This window comes from Diadema setosum, chromosome 17, assembly GCF_964275005.1.
Source record: "Diadema setosum chromosome 17, eeDiaSeto1, whole genome shotgun sequence".
Lineage (NCBI taxonomy): Eukaryota > Metazoa > Echinodermata > Echinoidea > Diadematoida > Diadematidae > Diadema > Diadema setosum.
Genome location: NC_092701.1, coordinates 35,288,874 through 35,309,219, shown reverse-complemented (window position 1 = coordinate 35,309,219; position 20,346 = coordinate 35,288,874). Strand labels below are relative to the sequence as shown.

The 20,346-nt window shown below is 37.7% G+C and overlaps 1 protein-coding gene across 1 annotated transcript in view; it reads right to left on the bottom strand.

Annotated features, from left to right (window-relative positions):
• LOC140240649 (gamma-aminobutyric acid type B receptor subunit 1-like) overlaps positions 1 to 20,346 on the bottom strand; it is a 137,531-nt gene that overhangs the window by 6,050 nt on the left and 111,135 nt on the right. The window contains exons 10-12 of the mRNA XM_072320402.1: positions 16,593 to 16,743; positions 15,136 to 15,280; positions 487 to 630 (exon numbers count right to left, since the gene is read on the bottom strand). Coding sequence (XP_072176503.1) covers positions 487 to 630; positions 15,136 to 15,280; positions 16,593 to 16,743 — 440 coding nt within the window. The remainder of the gene's footprint in view (positions 1 to 486; positions 631 to 15,135; positions 15,281 to 16,592; positions 16,744 to 20,346) is intronic.

The window sequence follows — 20,346 nt, the reverse complement described above, 5'->3', positions numbered from 1 at the left end:
CAATTTGTTAACTGATAAAGTGGATAAAGCTGTGCACTTTTTTCTTCCTTTCATTTTGAGTGATACATACAAATATATGTTTTTGTTTTCAAAGTAATAATATATGGTGGCTAATACCCATGTTTTTACATAGTTTTCATTATTACAACTTTACATAACTTCAGAAGTCTAAGATTCTTTGACTAGTGTGACCCATCATCATTCTCCACACTTGCATTATTTAGCATGATATTGTATCTACATTTTATTCAGCTGTGTTTCCAAAAATCTACCACAAATAATATAATCAGGAAGAAATGCCACTAGATAAAGCGAGTCTTATAGAATCTGCATGGTTGTTTCAAATGGATGAGTTTATCCCAGTCTGATATTCTTCAGACCTGAAGAAATATATTGACCACTCTCATTCTCTGTGAGTTTTGTGTTGCAGGATTGCATCATGAATGGGTTATCTTAGGTTCTACATGTCAAAGTTCTTGTACCAACCTGTAAGCTAACTTTCCTCCTCCTCCTCCTCCCATCATCATTATCCGTCTTCTCCTGGGTTACCAGGGAGTGCATCATCCAGATCTTAGAGAACATGGAGCCATAGCCGAGGGAGAAGCCGGTACTCAGGAGCCACGCGATGGACTGGTGATAGACAGAGAGAGATAGAGAGAGATAGAGAGAAAAATATATATTACAAAGGAGCATACTGATGGAAAAAAAAGACCAAGAAACATATAACATAATTATGTGTCTGTGTCTTTTTATATTATAATGTAGGAACATATTATGTTCCTCGTACTGATTCAAAACACAAGAAGATTCTATTCCCCCTCTTCTACACTTTTCTGCTTATTATCTCTTCTCTCCACATTCCTTTTCAGGACTCCACACATGGTGTACCCCAAACCTCTCCCTATGAGAAACATATATATATTACCTATAGAATATAAAGAGAAATATATACAGAAAGTGTACAGAACAAAATGAAAGGACAAAATGGATTAAAAAACAACGTAAAAACAACATAATGATAGAGAGTGCAGTAAAGTTATGATAGTGGATACATGATAAGAGAGTAGAAATATATGACATAAACAGAGAGGGAGAAACATAATCATATCTCTGAGAGTGGTGAGAGATTGGAAATATCAGATACAGTAAGAGGAATAGAAAAGGTTACTATCTGATACCAAGATGAATGATGTGCTATATTTTCATTTGATGAATAGACATGCAAACAAATGGAAAAAGAGATATCAAAAGAGGAGATCAATAAGAACACATATACTGCATATAACTTTCTGTGATTTTGTTTTTTGTTTTTGTGAGTAATTCTCTAATTTTTCTTCAGGTAAAATTGTCAGCAGGTGATAGTTTTTATCTTGAAATAGCTTGAACAGAAGTAATCATCTTGAAATTTGACAAACAATCAGTTCCTTGCACTTCTCCTTCTTTCTTCTTGCCGTCAAGCCATGCCGTGTGATTGTACTTCCATCATTTGTGAGCCACCCAGATGCCTTCCCGCTGCGGTGTTAATTTCAATTCTCCACCCTACTTCAATCGGGGCAAGTCAATATAATCTGCTTAGTTGTCCTCCTAATCTTGTATGTTGCTCGTGGGTCGCTAATCGCCAGCACACACAAATTTTGATTGCCTATCTCGCCTCCAGTCAGCCAGGGAACTACAGTCACAGGTACAAATTAAAGCCAGAGTGCAAGGGAGTGTGGAGGAGTGTGAGAGGGGGGAGAGAGAGAGATAGGGGCGAGAGGAAGTCCCCCTTCCTGCAAAACACCAGATTCCTGATTTTCCTCATCTTCATCCAGCACTACTGTGTTTGTGGATTCAGACATTTTTCTCCCTTGGACATATGCAGGAGAAAATTAGTGAACAGATGATGCAGATATTCAGCCTTGATGGATAACAAGTTGGAATGCAAATAAAAAAACATGCAACAACAACAACAACAGTCATTAATGATCCTACACACTCTTCCAAACAGCAGAAATAAATTTTACACGAGATTGATGCCACACTCAGAGCAGCAGCAAACAATTCAGTTTAATTACAATGATTTGATTTGCTTTTTTTTTTGTCTCGGTTGTCTTTGTTTTGTTTTTCAGGGGGGGGGGGGGAAGTCGATAACAAAAGTGATATTGCAGTGTAAATCAACAGACATGTCGCCAGCTTATGAATTGGAATCATAACATGCAAAGATATCGAGTGAAGGATATTTATGTATGTTCTGAAAAACAAAAAGATCAACCATCCCATCCCTCTGCTCTGATTGCAATGCCCTAAATAAACCAGCAGCAAAACTAGCAGACCAAAAAGAAAGAATGAATGAAAGAATGAATGAATGAATGAATGAATGAATGAATGAATGAATGAATGAATAAATGAATGAATGAATGAATGAATGAATGAATGAATGAATGAAATGAATGAATGAATGAATGAATGAATGAATGAATGAATGAATGAATGAATGAATGAATGAATGAATGAATGAATGAATGAATGAATGAATGAATGAATGAATGAAATGAATGAATGAATGAATGAATGAATGAATGAATGAATGAATGAATAAGATAGAGAGAAGGATAAGGAAACTAAGATCAAGAGGGAGAGACCAATAAAACCAACAAATCTACCCAACAGATGTTTTCATGAGGGAAGAGTCAATTGTATTACGAGCAGTGGAACAAAAAGTACATCGAAAACTGGATCACATGGGTCAGGAAGTAGTTAACAAGATCTTGAATTTATCCACAAAATGAAAAAAAAAAAAAGCCCCATCGGGCAGAGCAAATATAAAAGAAAGAAAGAAAGAAAGATAACATAGACCAGAAAAGGTAAAGAAAACAGCTTACCAATCACAGTGGAAATTAATTTCCTCTTGTCTTGTTTCGCTCAAGACTTTTCAGCACCCACAATAATTGTGCGTAACATTCCTTTCATGTGTTGGACAAACATTTTTTTTGAGGAAGCGCGGGTGCCTAATTGAATGAGGCTGCAGTTGTGGAAAAGTGCAGATGAATTTCTCAGTCGTTATTCAGTGCTTTACAAGGAGGTGAGAAAGCACGTCCAGAAGCAGGGGCCTGGATGGGCGACAACTCATAAGCAATTCAAGCCCAACCCAGAGTCACTAAAAAGAACAACCACGGATTTGATTTGCACATTGCTTCTGGCACCAACAACCACGAGAAGGGAATGTTTCTATTTGCACCCACATCCGAGAAAAAACAAACAAACAAAACTCTATGAACTGAATGAAATGTTCTCTCATTTCAGCTGTTTTTCTTTCTTTCCATTTTTCAATACTTTTTTTTTTGGTGGGGGAGGGGGGCTAACTTTCCTAATGTTCTTGCACACCCTGTGTTCTGTAAAATCATCATTTGTGTAACCCCCTGTGAACTATTATAATCAAGTTACCACCTGCCAATGGGTCAAATTGCCAAGAACATGACTTTGTTTGTGTTTTGTTCTTGATTTTCATTCTTGATTATGCCAAGTTTTATTTTCCTTGAAAAATAAACACCATGCATATGCTCACTGTGCCAACAAAGTTTTTGGAACTGATCATTATGATCTTTTCAGACTACCTTAAAGAGGAATGAAACCCAAATATGGATGCAGTAATATTAGTCGACAAAATTGGGGAGAGTTTGATGACAATTGGGGGCAATTCATTTAAAAGTGATCCATGCTTAAAGTTTCATCCCTGGATGAGAAAGGTACCCTAGTTTGTGAAGTCATGTTTGGAAAATGACACAAAGAATGACATTGTATAAAAAGAATTCCACAAAATTTACTTCTTTATGAAACATACTCGCACATTTTAAAGGTAACATTATTCCCCTGCTTTTTTAAAATAGGTTACAAGGTCAAGTGCTCTTCTCATTATGCTAAAATGTAAAAATATGTTGAATGTTCTTTATATTTTCTATATACATATTTTCTTGATATATAAGGTTAAGCTGTGTGCTTATTATTGGCAATCGTTCTGTGTGCAAATTAAGATGCAACTCATGTAATTGTATTACGGATGTATTGTATAATTGATGAAAATGATGATAATTGTTGAAAGTATTTATACTACTGTTATTTTGTACTATGTTAATGAAGTTGCAGAAAATTGATGTATTTGAAAAAAAATGGCATACAGAGAATCAAATCAAATCAAATCAAATCAATATATCACTGTCACTAATGTTGTAATCTTCTAATCAAGTGATGGTACCAAAACTTTTAAGACTCCTTTCATTTGAACTGTTTCTCCAATTTTCCTCAAACTTTCACTGGTGTATTCTACAATGTACTACTGTTTCTGCATTCATTCACACACACATATACATATATACATATAAACATATATAAATATATATATATATATATATATATATATATATATATATATATATATATATATATATATATATATATATATATAATATATATATATATATATATGTATATATATATATACATATATATATATATATATATATATATATATATATATATATATATATATATATATATATATATATATATATATATATATATATATACATGCTCAACTTATATTTGATATATTGTGTTTATGACTTCAGATTTGTTATGCTCAAAAACATATATTTCGTTTCACAAACAGACATTAAAGCTGAGGAAGACCACGGTCGAAAGCTTCACAACTCTGCCGGTTTCATGCGACATCTTCTGTTATCTACATTGTCTCAACTATAAATTCACTTAAGATGACAGAGGCGTGCGGTAGGAATATCAGCATCATCACACTATATATATATATATATATATATATATATATATATCTCACTCACTCACATATTGGTTTCATTCACCTGTAATGCACTTCACTCTCTTTAGCCCAAAGCCAGTATCAATATTTTCATAGGATATTCAAGACCTAACTGCTTGACCCTTCTCCCTAATTATGTTCAGAATTTAATTTATTTTGTGGGCCATATCTACCTTACCAAAGAAATTTTCTGTAATATCAAATTATCCAGAAGAGCTTACACTGTATAATGTTTTGTGGTTTTATGTGTCTAACAACATATACACAAACAAAAAAGCAGCCCCCCCCCCAAAAAAAAAAAAAAAGAAAGAAAGAAGAAATTGCATTTTAAAACCATTTAAAACTGAAATCCTTCAACAGAACATCAGAACAGGAAGCAATTCAGGTATGATCAATACAAATTTCATCATTCAAATATCTTTACGTACACAAGTTTTGTAACTTATCACTTTCTTGGAGAACAAGAGCGAGCAACAGCAACAAGTACATTAAGAATGCTCTCACTGAAATTAATGAATAAGAGTCCATTATACCCACAAACTGTCGCAAAACAGTAAAGTCACACCTACGTACAAACACATTCCACGTATGATTCATCTTAGAATGTTTCAGCCTACATTCCTAAGAAAAGAACCCAGACAGACTCTCATTCTATCATTAATAACACATTGTGAAAATCCGCCTCTCTCTACTTTTTTTTTTCACACCTGGGAATATGAGGGAGCTTTAGATTTTAGACGCGCGGACGTTCAAAGGGAAAAAAACATGGTCTGAGCGTGCGCAGTAACTTGGCGTGCGCTACTGCGCAAGCTCAGACCATGTTTTTTTTCCCTTTGAACGTCCGCGCGTCTAAAATCTAAAGCTCCCTATTATTGCAACAAGGATCCCACTCTTTCTAAGAAGAAAAACATCAGATACTGATTCAGCATCATTTTCTTCTTTTTTTTTTCTGCTTACTCTTCTAAGTGGTGGGGGATTATCCCTGAAGATGATTTTGATGCTGTGATGGAGTCTTGATAATTTGTCGGCTGAGAATGACAAGGGCTTTAAAATGCCACTAAAGCCATACTGTTCAAGGCACCTTAATGCCATTCTCATTCTCCGCTGACGAATTGTGATTTGTACCTAGGAGGTGTTAAACACCCAAAAACAATGCTTTAACATTTGCAAAAAGCACTCTGTCTGAAACTTATCCATCACAACTTCTGAAAAACTAAAGTCTCACGGAAGACATTTATAATTAAAGCCAGATCCTATGAAGGTAAGGGCTTACAAGGAAAAGAAAAGAACATTGAATAAACATTTGGATAAAAAAGATATGGCTTTACTTGATACCTGCTCCCAAAGCCTTTAAGAGGTTCATATGCCTTAAACACCATCAATAATCTTTTTACCCATCCCCTCAGCATTATAGCAGGACTAGGAATCCAGGGTCGATGACCTTCTAGAGGTCTTCTGCTATAAACATACTATTCAACTGTTACTTTTATCTTCTGAATCATAGAATAAGATAAGAGGAAATATTTAAGAAAACACTTCACTTTTATGCACAGCACAAACACCACTACTACACATATTGTACTGACACTACTATCAACTTATGTAATTACTCAACATTTCTTGCTGAACTAATGACTGGAAATAACTTTTTATTCTTTAAGAGTGCAAAAAAGAAGTGACATTTGACTTGATCACTGCCCACAATAAATTCAAGTCTTTTATGTCTGTCTTTCCTATTGATGTCTATTACCACTGGACATTCCTAAATACAGTTACAGCTGGAAAAAAAAATCTACCAACAATTCAGTGACCTTTGACCTTGATGAATTTCAGCCCCAATTTCAATCATGGCATCTACACCTTGTGTGCATGCCTGAGCCAAGTAAAAGAGAAAGTCAGAGAGTGTTGAATAACAACAACCAGTAATGAAATAAAATCAGAGATAGACAACCCCAAAACATAACACTTCCGGCCATTCAGAGACATACAACTGCCTACTTTTTGTATCATAATATATCTAATTTTTGGCCACACAATATGTACAGCACATGGGCGTCACCAGGGGGGGTGCGTTGGGTGCGGACGCACCCCCCTTCAGACCCCCAAAAAAAAATCAAAAAAAAAAATCACCTCTTCAGTCTGCGAGCAACCTAAACGCCGGACGCTAAATAATAATTTTATCTTTTTTTTAAACTTTTTTTTTTCCAACAGGGACAACAAAATCGTAGGCAAAAACAATTCTCATCCCGGGCTCTGTCAACACTGATTTTATACATATCTACGAGTATTCTACAGTGTTTACTATCTATCGACCGTACTGTACATCCGTACGGTACGGAGTACGTACATGTTTGCATGTACGTGTGCTATTCTTAGAAGTATGTAGGGTCTATGTACAGCACGTTACTTCTGACCAATCCATACTGATAATGCGAGCCCAAGTGCGAGCCTTAGCCTCATTAAAAAAAAAAAAAAAAAAAATGAAGGGGCAAGTATGTCATTTTGCCCACCCCCCCCCCCATAATTCCCGAGACGAGAAGATTTTCTTGCTTTTTTGCCAGAAAAAAAAAAGTTTACCCCCATAAAAACATTGGAAGGGCAAGCATATTATCATTTTGCCCCCCCCCCCCCCCATAATTAATAATTAAGTGAGTTGAGAAGATTTTTTTTTTGCTTTTTGACAGAAAAAAAGTTGCCTCCATAAAATGTTCGAGGGGCAAGCCACCATATCTTCCCCAACCCACATAATTGTAATTCCCGAGATGAAAAGATTTTCTTGCTTTTTTGTTAGAAATCTGTCCAATTATTTCACCAAAAGTGTGCACCAGATGGCAGGTTGCTGAATTTCAGTTCTAAAAAAGCAAAGTCTCTCTCGTGTGGGAGGGGGATACTTCTTCCCACACTTTCCCCCGTTCGGTCTTTTTTTCCATGGACTTGATACACCTGTAGATTGACAGATTTACAAATGTTTAATCGAAAGTATGCACCAAATCTGTCACTTTACTTGATAAAAAATGCAAAAGTTCCGTCGTGGGGGAGGGGGTATTATCTTCTTTAAATTGAATTATTAACCCTTTCCCAATTATTGCGTAGCCAAAGGGGGGGGGGGGGTGGGGCAATGGAGCAGTCGCCGCCCCCCCCCCCCAAGATTTTGACCGGGGATTTGAATCGAATATGGGAGAGGTACAGTCAAACCTGCCTTAGCGGCCACCTGTCTATAGCGGCCACTGCAAAATCCCCCCGAGAGAAAAGCCCTGTTAAAGACCCTGTGTATAGCGGCCACCTCTCTAACGTGGCCAGCGGCCACAAATTCTGTTTTCCGCGGGAGATATTAACCTGTCTATAGCGGCCAAAAACCCAATGGAGCCGTAGCCAAGCCGATTATTCAGCGTATTTTTCTGTTTGGTAGCCATGCGAGCAACGTTCAGTGATCGCCACCGCTGCATTCATCCCTCATTCAGTCATAATAATGCACGATTCTTCACGACAATAAACATGCTACTGTGCAACAATATCATATACACCGGCATGGTTAAATGCATGAAACACGGTGTATGCATACGTACACACATACACTGTACATGTACATGTAAGGATACAACGATGATACATGTACATGTAAGCAATGCACACAAAGTTAGATTACCTGTCTATAGCGGCCACCTGTCTATAACGGCCACTTTTTCCGTCTCCCTTGGGTGGCCGCTATAGACAGGTTTGACTGTATCTTACCACCCTCCCATTGCCTTGTCCCTTCTATAGACTTAGTACACTATGGGGAATGACAATTTCTGGATTTTCCACAAAAAAGTGTCCTTCAGATCGCTTTGTTTCAATTCTACAAACTCAAAAGCTCCTTCGAGCGGGAGGGGGTATCCCCCTCCCAAATCCTCCCCCTAGCACCTTTCTATACTTTGTACTTATACAGAGATGATGCACACTCGGAATAAGAGCCATTAACATTTCAACGGGAAAAAAAAAATTGTTTGAATTATTATTTTTGGGAGGGGGCTGCAACAAATTCAAGTACAGTTGTATTTGACCAAAAGTTTGCACCAGATCGCTGAATTTCAGGTCTGAAAATACAAAATCATCTTCGTTTGGGAGGAGAAATGTGAAATGACCCTCATGTACACCCTCGTGTGCATGCTTTTTTTTTCTATTTGATTGCTTAACAAACAGCGTTCATAATATTCAGTGTAAGAATTAAGTTTATTTAAATTACACCATTTTATAGGCAAATTATTTAATAATGATATACATCAAAGTGTACTGCTACCTTATAATAGTGGGATTGTTTCAAGTCGATTAAACATGCAAAAACCTGCATCAAATTGCACCATTTACAACATCAAAATTCAAAAAGTTCTCACCACACCATGGGAGGGGGACAACCCGCTCCCATACCCTCCCCCTCGCTAGCTCCGCTTGCTCGGGCTCGGTAGCGTTCATGATATCAGTGTAAGAATTAATACAAGAAGTTTATTTAAATTATATCATTTTATAGGCAAATTGTTCATTAACAATTTACATCAAAATGTACTGCTACCTTAAACAAGAGGGACTGTTTCAAGTCGATAAAACACGCAAAAACCTGCATCAAATTGCACCCCCCCCCCCCATCCTCCCCCTCGCTCACTCCGCTCGCTCTTGTTTCGTCGCGTTTATGATATTCAGTGTAAATATTAAAACAGGAAAATTATTTTGATGGTACTATTTTATAGGCAAATAATTGTTCAACCATAATCTACATGAAAATATACTGCTACTTTAAACAAGTGGGACTGTTTCCAGTCGATATTAAAAACAAGCAAAAACATGCATCAAATTGCACCATTTACAACATCAATATGCAAAAACTTCTCACCGTGGGAGGGGGACACACCCTCCCCTCTTGCTCACTCCGCTCGCCCTTGTTTGGTCGCGGCCATGATATTCAGTGTAAATATTAAAACAGGAAGTTTATTTGGATGATACTATTCTATAGGCAAATTGTTCATTAACAATTTATATCAAAATGTACTGCTATACCTTAAACAAGTACGACTGTTTCAATTCGATAAAACATGCAAAAACCTGCATCAAATTGCACCATTTACAACATCAAAATGCAAAAAGTTTTCACCGTGGGAGGGGGAAACCCCCTCCCACACTCTCCCCCACCCCCCTCGCTCACTCCGCTCGCTCTTGTTTTGTCGCGTTTATGATATTCAGTGTAAATATTAAAACAGAAAACTTATTTTGATGGTACTATTTTATAGGCAAATTGTTCAACCATAATCTACATCAAAATATACTGCTACTTTAAACAAGTGGGACTGTTTCCAGTCAATAAAACAAGCAAAAACATGCATCAAATTGCACCATTTACAACATCAATATGCAAAAACTTCTCACCGTGGGAGGGGGACACCCCCTCCCACACCCTCCCCCCTTGCTCACTCCGCTCGCCCTTGTTTGGTCGCGGCCATGATATTCAGTGTAAATATTAAAACAGGAAGTTTATTTGGATGATACTATTCTATAGGCAAATTGTTCATTAACAATTTATATCAAAATGTACTGCTATACCCTAAACAAGTATAGGACTGCTTCAATTCGATAAAACACGCAAAAACATGCATCAAATTGCACCATTTACAACATCAAAATGCAAAAAGTTCTCACCGTGATAGGGGGGACAACCCCCTCCCACCCCCCCCCCCTTGCTCGCTCCGTTCGCTCGAGCTCGGTCGCTTTGCTCCCTCGCATACTAACAGCCTCCCCCCAAAAAAGATGATATCCTAGCTACGCCGGTGTCCTTTCCCCACTAGGTTTCCCTAAAAAACCCTAAAAGTCTGGGGATTGAGAGCTTCCTGAATTCCAAAAGAATGTCCGTTCAAAAAATCTCGTTACATTGGTGTCAAAACGCACCCCCCTTGAAAAAAAGCTGGTGACGCCCCTGACAGCATATCATCTCTAACCGCAGTTTCCAATATCAGAATTCCAAGACTCTGGTTGTCCTACATTTATTCTTTTCTATTTTTGACTTTGTTTTTGTTTTTTTTGCCAGAAAACTTCCATCTCCATCGTCTTCAAAGTTTCCTGTTGCAGTTTGCGGATGAAAATCGATACGCGCACTTGCACCAGATAAAAGATTAATCAGCCGAACCATACGCGCATATGGTGTGTGAATTTCATCTTCTGCCAGCTCAAACTGAAAACGATACCCTGATATCCTACACATGCCATTCCACCGACATTCCCAAGATATCTTTTTCCTTTGTAAGGGATTTTTTTTTTTTTTGGGGGGGGGGGGTACTTTTTTTCCACATTTGCCGATGGCAGCAATATGAGTAACTTCTCCATAAATTTACTCTCGGCATGTGCGATATTTTCCAAGATATCAATGTGATACTTTCATGTAAATTTCACTCATGTGAATGCTACACCTACATACTCCTACATACAAGTATAATAATGATGATGATGATGATGATGATGATGATAACAACAATAACAATGATAATGAAAAATAACAAACACTAACAATAACAATAGTTATAATCATAATAATTAGTAGTATAATTATTATTGTCATTACTATTATTATTACTATCACTATTACTATTACTATATTACTATTACTATTACTATTACTATATTACTATTACTATTACTATTACTATTACTATATTACTATTACTATTACTATTACTATTACTATTTTCCACGGTAGCCTCTTCAGCAGATAAAATGGCCTGGCTTATCCCACTCCATGTAGATGGATTAGGCAGAATGAGAGAATGGATAAAAAAAAATGTGAGAATAGAGGCGAGAGAGAGAAAGAGAGAGAGAGACAGAGATAGACAAGATGAATGTGACAATTTCAATCTCTGGATGCATCATGGATCATCCATACATTATCTTCATCTAAACCTAGGCTTCTGTATGTTTGTCTGCGCATCTGCAGAAATTGAATGAAAATCCGACAGGCTGTTTGGTGATACAGTTATCCAAGATGTGGGAGTGTTGAAAAGTTTCTCTATGAAAATAACACTTAAAATAATACATCTTTAATCCCTCTTCCTGCATCTGGTTTAAAACCATGAACTGCAGAAGCTAGGCCACGATATTGGCATAATTGCCCCTTCAAAAGGAAAGTCACCTTATTGGTCCCCACCCCCTCCAAACGGCATAATTCATAGCATCTACACTAACTAAAGCAATTACGGACTGAAAATCCCACAAATTCAGATTCAAGAAACTCAAACCCTCCTTGAACATATACATATTGCCAGATTTTGTTGGTGCAAGACCCACAAAATTCAGACAAATCAAACTGAAATTTTTATACAAAGGGGCAAATGTTGCAGCAGTTTATGGATTATCCTGCTTCACAATATTTTAGGCTCTGTAGTAAAGGAAGACATATATCCCCCCATAAAAGCATCAGAACTGCAGAGAAGAGATAGTTTCGATCTTTCCCAGCCCCCCTCTATGGGGAAACTTCCTCTTTCATAGAAAAGATGACTGTCTGTTCACAGATTATTACTCTGCATACAACTCTGTTTTTGACAGATATTTGGCTGTCCTAACCTTGGTTGAACCCATTGAGGACGGACTTGTTTTGCTACAACACGCATTTCCCATAGACACCTGGGATGCCCAAGTGTACTCGGGACTTTTCCTCAACGGGTTAATCCATAAACTGCTGAAGTGTTTGCCCCTTTGTATAATATTAATATCATTCTGATTTATCTGAACTCTGTGGGTCTTGCACCAACAAAATCTGGCAATATGAATATGAATACGAATATGGAATATGGTTAAAGGTCCTGTTTAACTCTGGGAGTAGTGATTTTAGAAAATGTTCAAGATATCACATTTGATGCATATGTGTACGTCTGATGTAACACAAAACATCCTACCATTAAACATTTTTGCAATAAAGCCTAAAATATACGGAGATATCTGTATTTTTCTCATTAGACCATAACTGTAGACATTTTAAATATAACTATTGTTATCATTTTGTGTATTTAACAATACTTAACATTGATTATATGGATTCAAATTTCTACAGTGGTTGTTTCTATCCCTAACTCACATTTTAGAGCTATTTTAAGGCACTAATGCTGGGTTTTTATTTCTTCTGCAAATAGTAAATCATGCCTTTAAGGAGAGAATGACAACTTGCTATGCCAATTTTTATGCTCAAGGAAATTTTTGTGTCAGTGTGGAATGATTTTTCTTTGTTTCTTCTTTTCATTCCAGCCTCTCTCCTACTTTCATGTCATTCACATCACATGCGGCTGACCACGAATAAATTCTCCGATTCATCTCACACTGTGCAGCCCCCGAGGATTTCTGCAACACAAGAAATTATGCAAATGGCTGCTAGTCTGTGATAACCCGACCAGACACAATTGCAGTGAGCAATGATCGGGGGATAGTTTCTAATGTACCCCCTTTTCCCCTCCCCTCACTTCACTGGCTTGCTTTTGTATTCACAAGGAGGAAAAAGCTTCTGGGACCCATACTTCACCAGTTTTGGATGTCAGAAATCACATTTCAGCTCTACATTCACCCCAGTAGAGTGAAGTAGGTATCCCATCCAGGCTGGAGTGGGAAAGGGCAACATTACCATGTGACTTTTGAAGTGTGGCGTTTGCATATTGATCGGGTGGACAACTCATGGATCACCAAATCAACCTGTTCCTTACCGGAACCAGGTATGCCAGGTTCCTGTGGCGTCAACTGATATACGGGAACCTAGTATATCATACCAGGATTCTAAAATATAGACAAGAGTATCTGCATTACTGCAAAAGTGGATATTTTCGGACGACTAATTTTTCGCGCTCGGTTAGGTAGGAAGAGTTTCGGGTGTTTTTAATTCCGCGGAGTCAAGATATCAACTACTGGAACATATGGCATGCAAAAATATTCACATGCTTTCATTTTCGCTCTAGGTTCTAGTTGCACGAAATGCGCGAAAAATGCATTTTCCATAGACACCTGCCAGAGTATACTTGGGACTCGTCCTCAGCGGGTTAACCCTAATCAGGCTGGGGGGGGGGGGGGGGCGGAATCCGCCCCCCCCCCTCGACGTTTCGCGCAATATCTTCGCAGCGCGATAAGCTCCCGCCACGATGTTTCATGACTTTTTTCTTTCAAGTATCGCGCAACTTTTGAGACCAAAATTGTTGCGCCCGCGCGTACCGTTTTGACGCGACGCCCGTTCGAAAAAAATTTGTCAACCCCAAAATTGCTCCAAAACGTGATTTTGTGTACAAATCCAATGCAAATTGTGTTTTTTCAATTAATTCACATATAAATTCATATCTTGACTTAGAATGGACGAAATTAATTTATTTTAGCATAACAAAGCTTCGAAAAATGTCTGTGACAAATTTTGGCCAAAAAACAAACAAAAACAAAAGGTCGAAAAACAAAGAAATACATAAGAAATTCAAAAAACAATCAAATACATAAGAAATTAATTTCGATACAGATTTTTTTTTATCCTATGTCTCAGGAGAATGATACAAGAAACATTCTAAAAAAGAAATTAGCTTAATTAGAGCATTAATAAGTGATTTAGAGCCCAAAACTGATTTTATGCATAAATTACAATAATTAATTAATATAAAATATAAGAAACATTTTTCGGAGAAAGCAACCATACATTTTGATAGTATACGTCGCGGGCGTCGCGTGTGCTGATTTTCGGCGCGATCACGCGTTCCATAGGCGAGATCTGAAGGGGGGGGGCGGATTCCGCCCCCCCCCCTCAGATATAGCATAGCCAAAAAAGCCCAGCCTGATTAGGGTTAAGCAACTTTTGAGTGGCCTGTAATGCCTACAAACCTCTCAGATGATGTTGATAATTGTAGCATTCCAGCAGCATCAAAACTTGCAAATGCATCATATTTTAGCACTCCAGCTTAGTAACTAAGAAGGGAGTGGTTTGTTGTGATCTGTAGTAACAGCATGAATACAGAGGGCTCAGAAGCCTTCTGTGTGGAAAAAACAACAACAAACTTTCCAAATCTGTCAAAGTAACCAAATGAAAGATGACAAACAATTGCAGAAAGACACACAAGAGAATCTTAACCCGTTGAGGACGGTTTGATTTTGCTACAACATGCATTTCCCCTACATGCTTGCCCGCATAGTACTCGGGACTCGTCCTCAACAGGTTACGATATAACAACATTAGTTACTTGAAATATCTTTCAGATGGTTGCTACTCCACCATAATAATTGTACATAAATAAAAATTCACTCCTTGACAAAAAGAAGAAAAATTAAAATGAGGATGAGGATGATCTGATACTCACATGACAAATTCTAGAGAACTGCTCATCTTTTTTCTCCTCATCGAAATTGGATCCGTCGAAGCCAAGCAGAAACACACAAATAAGTGCAGCGATGCAGCCGAGAGCCGTGACATTGTTTACATGAGGCTGGGAGCACTGGATGTATCTAGATTAAGGTGAGACAAAAAAGGATAATAATTGGTAACATAACTACATACTGTAAAACGAGGAATGTTGAAGGATTTTAATCTCACAAATTTCACGAGAGCGGAGTTTTGCAAAATTAAAGTGCACGCTAAAGATCTTGTCTACACTATATGCATTGAATGTTAGAGGCAACTCACGAAAATTTAATGCTGCGAATAAGGCCATCGGCTCCCATTCACAAAAAATTCCATGCCATAAACATATCGGCCCGAATTCACGAAGGTGGTACAAATGAAACCATGGTTTAAACCATGGACAAAAACCATGGAGCGCCAAGTGTGGCACAGAATATTTCATTATGAAATCAGTCTTTTCGTCGACAAAATGACCGTTTCTTAAACAAAATTCTCATTTTCGTGGACGAAATGTTCATTCAGTTACAATATGTTGTCATTTCGTTACAAAATAATCATTTCATCGACGAAAAGACTGATTTCGTAATGAAATATTCCGTGCGACACTTGGCGCTCCATGGTTTTTGTCCATGGTTTAAACCATGGTTTCATTTGTACCACCTTCGTGAATTCGGGCCATCGTGTTATACAGTATCCAAAAAAAATCCCTGCCTAGAATCAAGGTAAGATGGATTAATGACAATAATGCTACTGCTAAATTTCACAAAGAAAGACAATACTAAACACATTTTCAGCCTCTGCCTTCTGTTTAATTTGCAATGAATATCTGCAACTCAATGCAATGAATAAATGAACATCTATTGACAAGAATTGTTCACATTTGTTCTTTAGACAATTACATCATATCACCAGCATCAATAGCTGTGGTCACACCGGCAAAAGATTGCAAAGTCTTCACAAATTTTGCTCATCTGTCCACTCTGGCAGCCAAACTTCTCGAGATGTAAGTTCTCAAAATTTTGGTCATTGGTTCACATGCACAAGAAAAAAGAAAGAGCACATTGTCTGACAGGTAGTGATTGCGACATAACAATGCACACCTACACAATGAATACATCACAATGACTGTGCACTTCAGAGGCACCACCCATAAACAGATGGTGGGCTGGTCATGTGACAAACTTCACAAAGTTTTAGTTGTTAGCATTCACATTGCCTAAAGATCAAGAGGATTGGTGGGGTGTCCAGGATATATCCCTAATTTGAGTGGGAAGTTTTGCAAGAAGCTTTGCATGAAGTTTTGCGAGGAGTTTGCAGTCACACTGGCAACACTTCCGGATCTTCAAGATTGTGATTGTAAAATTTGCAATCTTCTGCCAGTGTGACTGCGGCTATTGTCACCGTTCTGGGACCTACCCGGTGTGTTGGAAGCATAGATTGAAGCCGATACAGAAGACGGCAAAGCAAATGATGACGCTGGCCAGAACGGAGACGCAGATGAAGAGCTGGCGGGAGATCCGTTGCAGGTGGATCTCAGTATCTACTCCATCCCTGGGTATCCCTGTACCTGTAACAAGCAAGAGGATCAAGAAGGAGGAATTACTGAAACAGACATAGCATTGATAGTATTTCTATACAAAAGTTTTCCATCTATATGGCTACAGCTTTACATGGATAACCTATACCAACTCAAGCAAGGCTCACTTGTAGATGTAAATAACATGAGCAAGGTTCATTTGTAGATGTAAATGACATTGGAATAGCAAAGATCAACTCTGCTGACTAAGCCCTTTTCTTCTTTCATATCTCTATTTTGTATCTTGTGGACAAAGTTCTTCTTGACACAGATGACATTGATTTTGTAGGTAAATTCTATCATTTGATGTTCTATAAATATCAATAAAACATGAAGAAGTGTGAACTTTGAATATCATTCGCGTCATATTGTCAACTTTCAGATTAGATTCATCAATCTGAATCCTTTGAACTGTAGTATATCAGCACCTATAATTCAAATCTTTAGAACTACACTGTCTTTTTGTCTTTTGCAAAAGTTTATTGCAACCCATTCCATAAATTCAAACTATTGATTTGAATCTATCCTCCAAACTCTACTTTCTTCAATCAAAATATATGCACTTTCTGTTCAGATCATTTGATTGAAATCTGTTTCTTTGAGCAGACTCAGCGGATCAAAACATTCATCAAGCCAAAATCTGTAGAAGAGGCATGATGGCACGTGGCTTTGGGAGAGAGAGACAAGAAACATGCTCTCTTCAACTGAAGTAGCCGATGTCCTTCAGTCGTCGAAGCCCTCCTTGTTTCCTTGTTTTGGGCCTCAGTGCTCTGTCCGCCTTTGCAGCCTTGGCCTTTTGTTGGTGGAATCGATTCCACCGGCTCACACTTGCTCAAGTTCACTCGCAGCCTTGACTGGCTAACTCTATGAGCATCAAGCACTTGCTCTCTTCTCTCAAAATCTTGACAAGGTGTTCTCAACTTTTTCTCTCTCTCCTTCTTGACAGTGTAACATGGCTCCTTCTCACACTACTTGGACATTAAAAACTTGAAACACATGTTCACATGCAGGTATAAACAACACATTCTACAAGGAGTCGCAAATTCACTCTCCCTTGTTGTTACGTATTAAAGTACCTTTCTGCCATATGTTTGAATACAAAACTTGAAGAAAATAATTTAGAATACTATGTTTGTTTGCCAATAGGTTGATTACACACATTATGTAGTTATCTTTACATGCAAATATATATCAAAGTCTACAAAAAGAACTAACTCCTATCTCATCTGAAAATATACCAGATATCTTCCTCCCATATGTTGGAATATAAAACCTCAAAAACATACATTGGCATAATGTTTACAAACAGATTTTAAATGACAATCTATAAGGAAATACATTTATCTTCTTTGATGCTTTGATGATACATTTGTTTGTATCACAAAATAATATGCAAAAATATATAACTTGGAAACTATTGCTTGAAATGCATGTTTTTAGGCAGCCATCATAATTCGTCCCCACATCATATCAAACAAACACTAAGCATCTCAATAGTATAGGAATACTTTGGATGAGGGAAGAAATTCCAGAAACCTTTATTTTGACATACAGCAGACCATGAATGTGTACAAATAGACAAATATTCATAGGAGCAACTCTTTGGGTTACTGGTGTAATATGCTGTTGTTGAAAAATCATCTTGTCACACTTTTATTATAGTTTCATCTCTCAGCTTATTTTTTTTTTCACCTTGATGTCTTGCAGTACATCATCTACGTGTATCTCTGATCTTTAACCCATTGAGTACGGACTGATTTTGCTATAACACACATGTCCCGTAGACACCTGCCCGAGTATTCTCTGGACTCGTCCTCTAACAGGTTAATCAGCTCAAATCATTTCAACTCTAACCTTGTTTCTCTGTCTGCCTGTCTGTCTGTTTTCTTCCCCCAGAAACCCCACCCCTTTGTAACAGCTAAAACAATTTCTCTAAATCATGCATAGCCTCTTCATTTCTACTTTTTTCTCACATTCTCAACATTTCTTTCCTTCAACTTCCTTTCACTCCTTTTCTTTTTCTTTTTCTCTCTCTTAAGTAACCAAAATCCGATTAATGCTCTCTGCACAGCAGTAAATATAGAACAGATTTGTAGGCCAACACAGCGATCCGTGCAGTCCCGGCACGGGACCATTTGTTTAGGTGGGACATGAAGTGTCCACTAATCAAATTCCCGACCCTAATCCAGCAGAAGGATCCTACATAAGTACACCTCACACTTGACATGTCCTTGCCATGGTGAGGAGACGTCTCTTGTGTGTCTGCGTCTGTGTCTGTGTCTGTGTGTGTGTGTGTGTGTGTGTGTGTCTGTCTGTCTGTCTGTGTCTCTGTGTGTGAGCCAGTGTGTGCATTGGGGTGGTTCTATATTTTTATTGAACATTCTTGTCTCCTTTCTACTGCAAGACATGCTAACACTTAGCTAAGCATTGACCTTGAAGAAAGACGGGTGGGGGACATCTGGCATGAAAGTGTCTGCACAGACACAGACACAGACACAGACACACACACACACACACACACGTACACACAAATTCATAGGAATGCAAAACTACATAACAATGTACATACACACAGGTAAATCGCAAACATACATACATACATTCATACATGTGTACACACACACATACTCATATGTGTATACATCTAAGGCAACCTTCATGAATATATCCTACATGCATACATACATACATACACTCATATATACAAGGACAAAGGGAGGTGTAAGATAGAGGCACAGGAATATTGGAGAGCAAGGCCCACAGATAGTCAATCAGACAGACAAACAAACATAACAGGAGGGCACATTTGCTGGAATGTTTTCTGCCTTCGATTGGCACAGATACCTGAAAACTAACAGTCAATGAATAGAGAATAGCTAACTCCCACAATCTCTACTGTGTTGCCCTATTGGACTGTGGCACGTTGCTACACTTCATTTTCCTTGTTTATTTACAACTAGGTCAAATTTGGAGGGATTATCTGGAGGTTTATATTAATAAAACTTGCCAAGTTATTGCTACTGTATGTACCCTGGCACATAAAGGGCTGAGTTAAAAAAAAAAGACAGAAATGATAATCATGTAAAGCAACACAAAACATATTCCTGCCAGAGAAATTATTTGTAGATTTGTGTGACTTGTAAATGACTGAAAAATCATCAGAAGATTTTTATGAAATGTAACAGAGTGAACTAGAAATGTCGCTTTGGCGACTGGTATGCCTCCGCCATAATGCATGATTTTCCCAATAGGTCTAGATAGTACATGAGGACAATGTGTGATTACATTTTCACAAAATTGGCAAAATATTGAAATGACAAGTTTGTCACAAATGTGTTGAATGTTCACCTTCCTTGACCTAGGTTTAATTGGATGAATAGGAGAGCATGTATCTAGTGACCCATTCATACATTTAGGCATTGAGTAATTTTCAAGGTACAGGTGTGGAGAAAAAGTGCAATTTCTGAATTGAATAGTAAATTGTTACCATTTTCATCTGGCCCTTGACCCTAAAATTCATAAGATAATCACTTTCAGGTAGAACATGTATAATATGTACTAAGTTTCAAGATAACTTGAGCCACTTCCCAGATA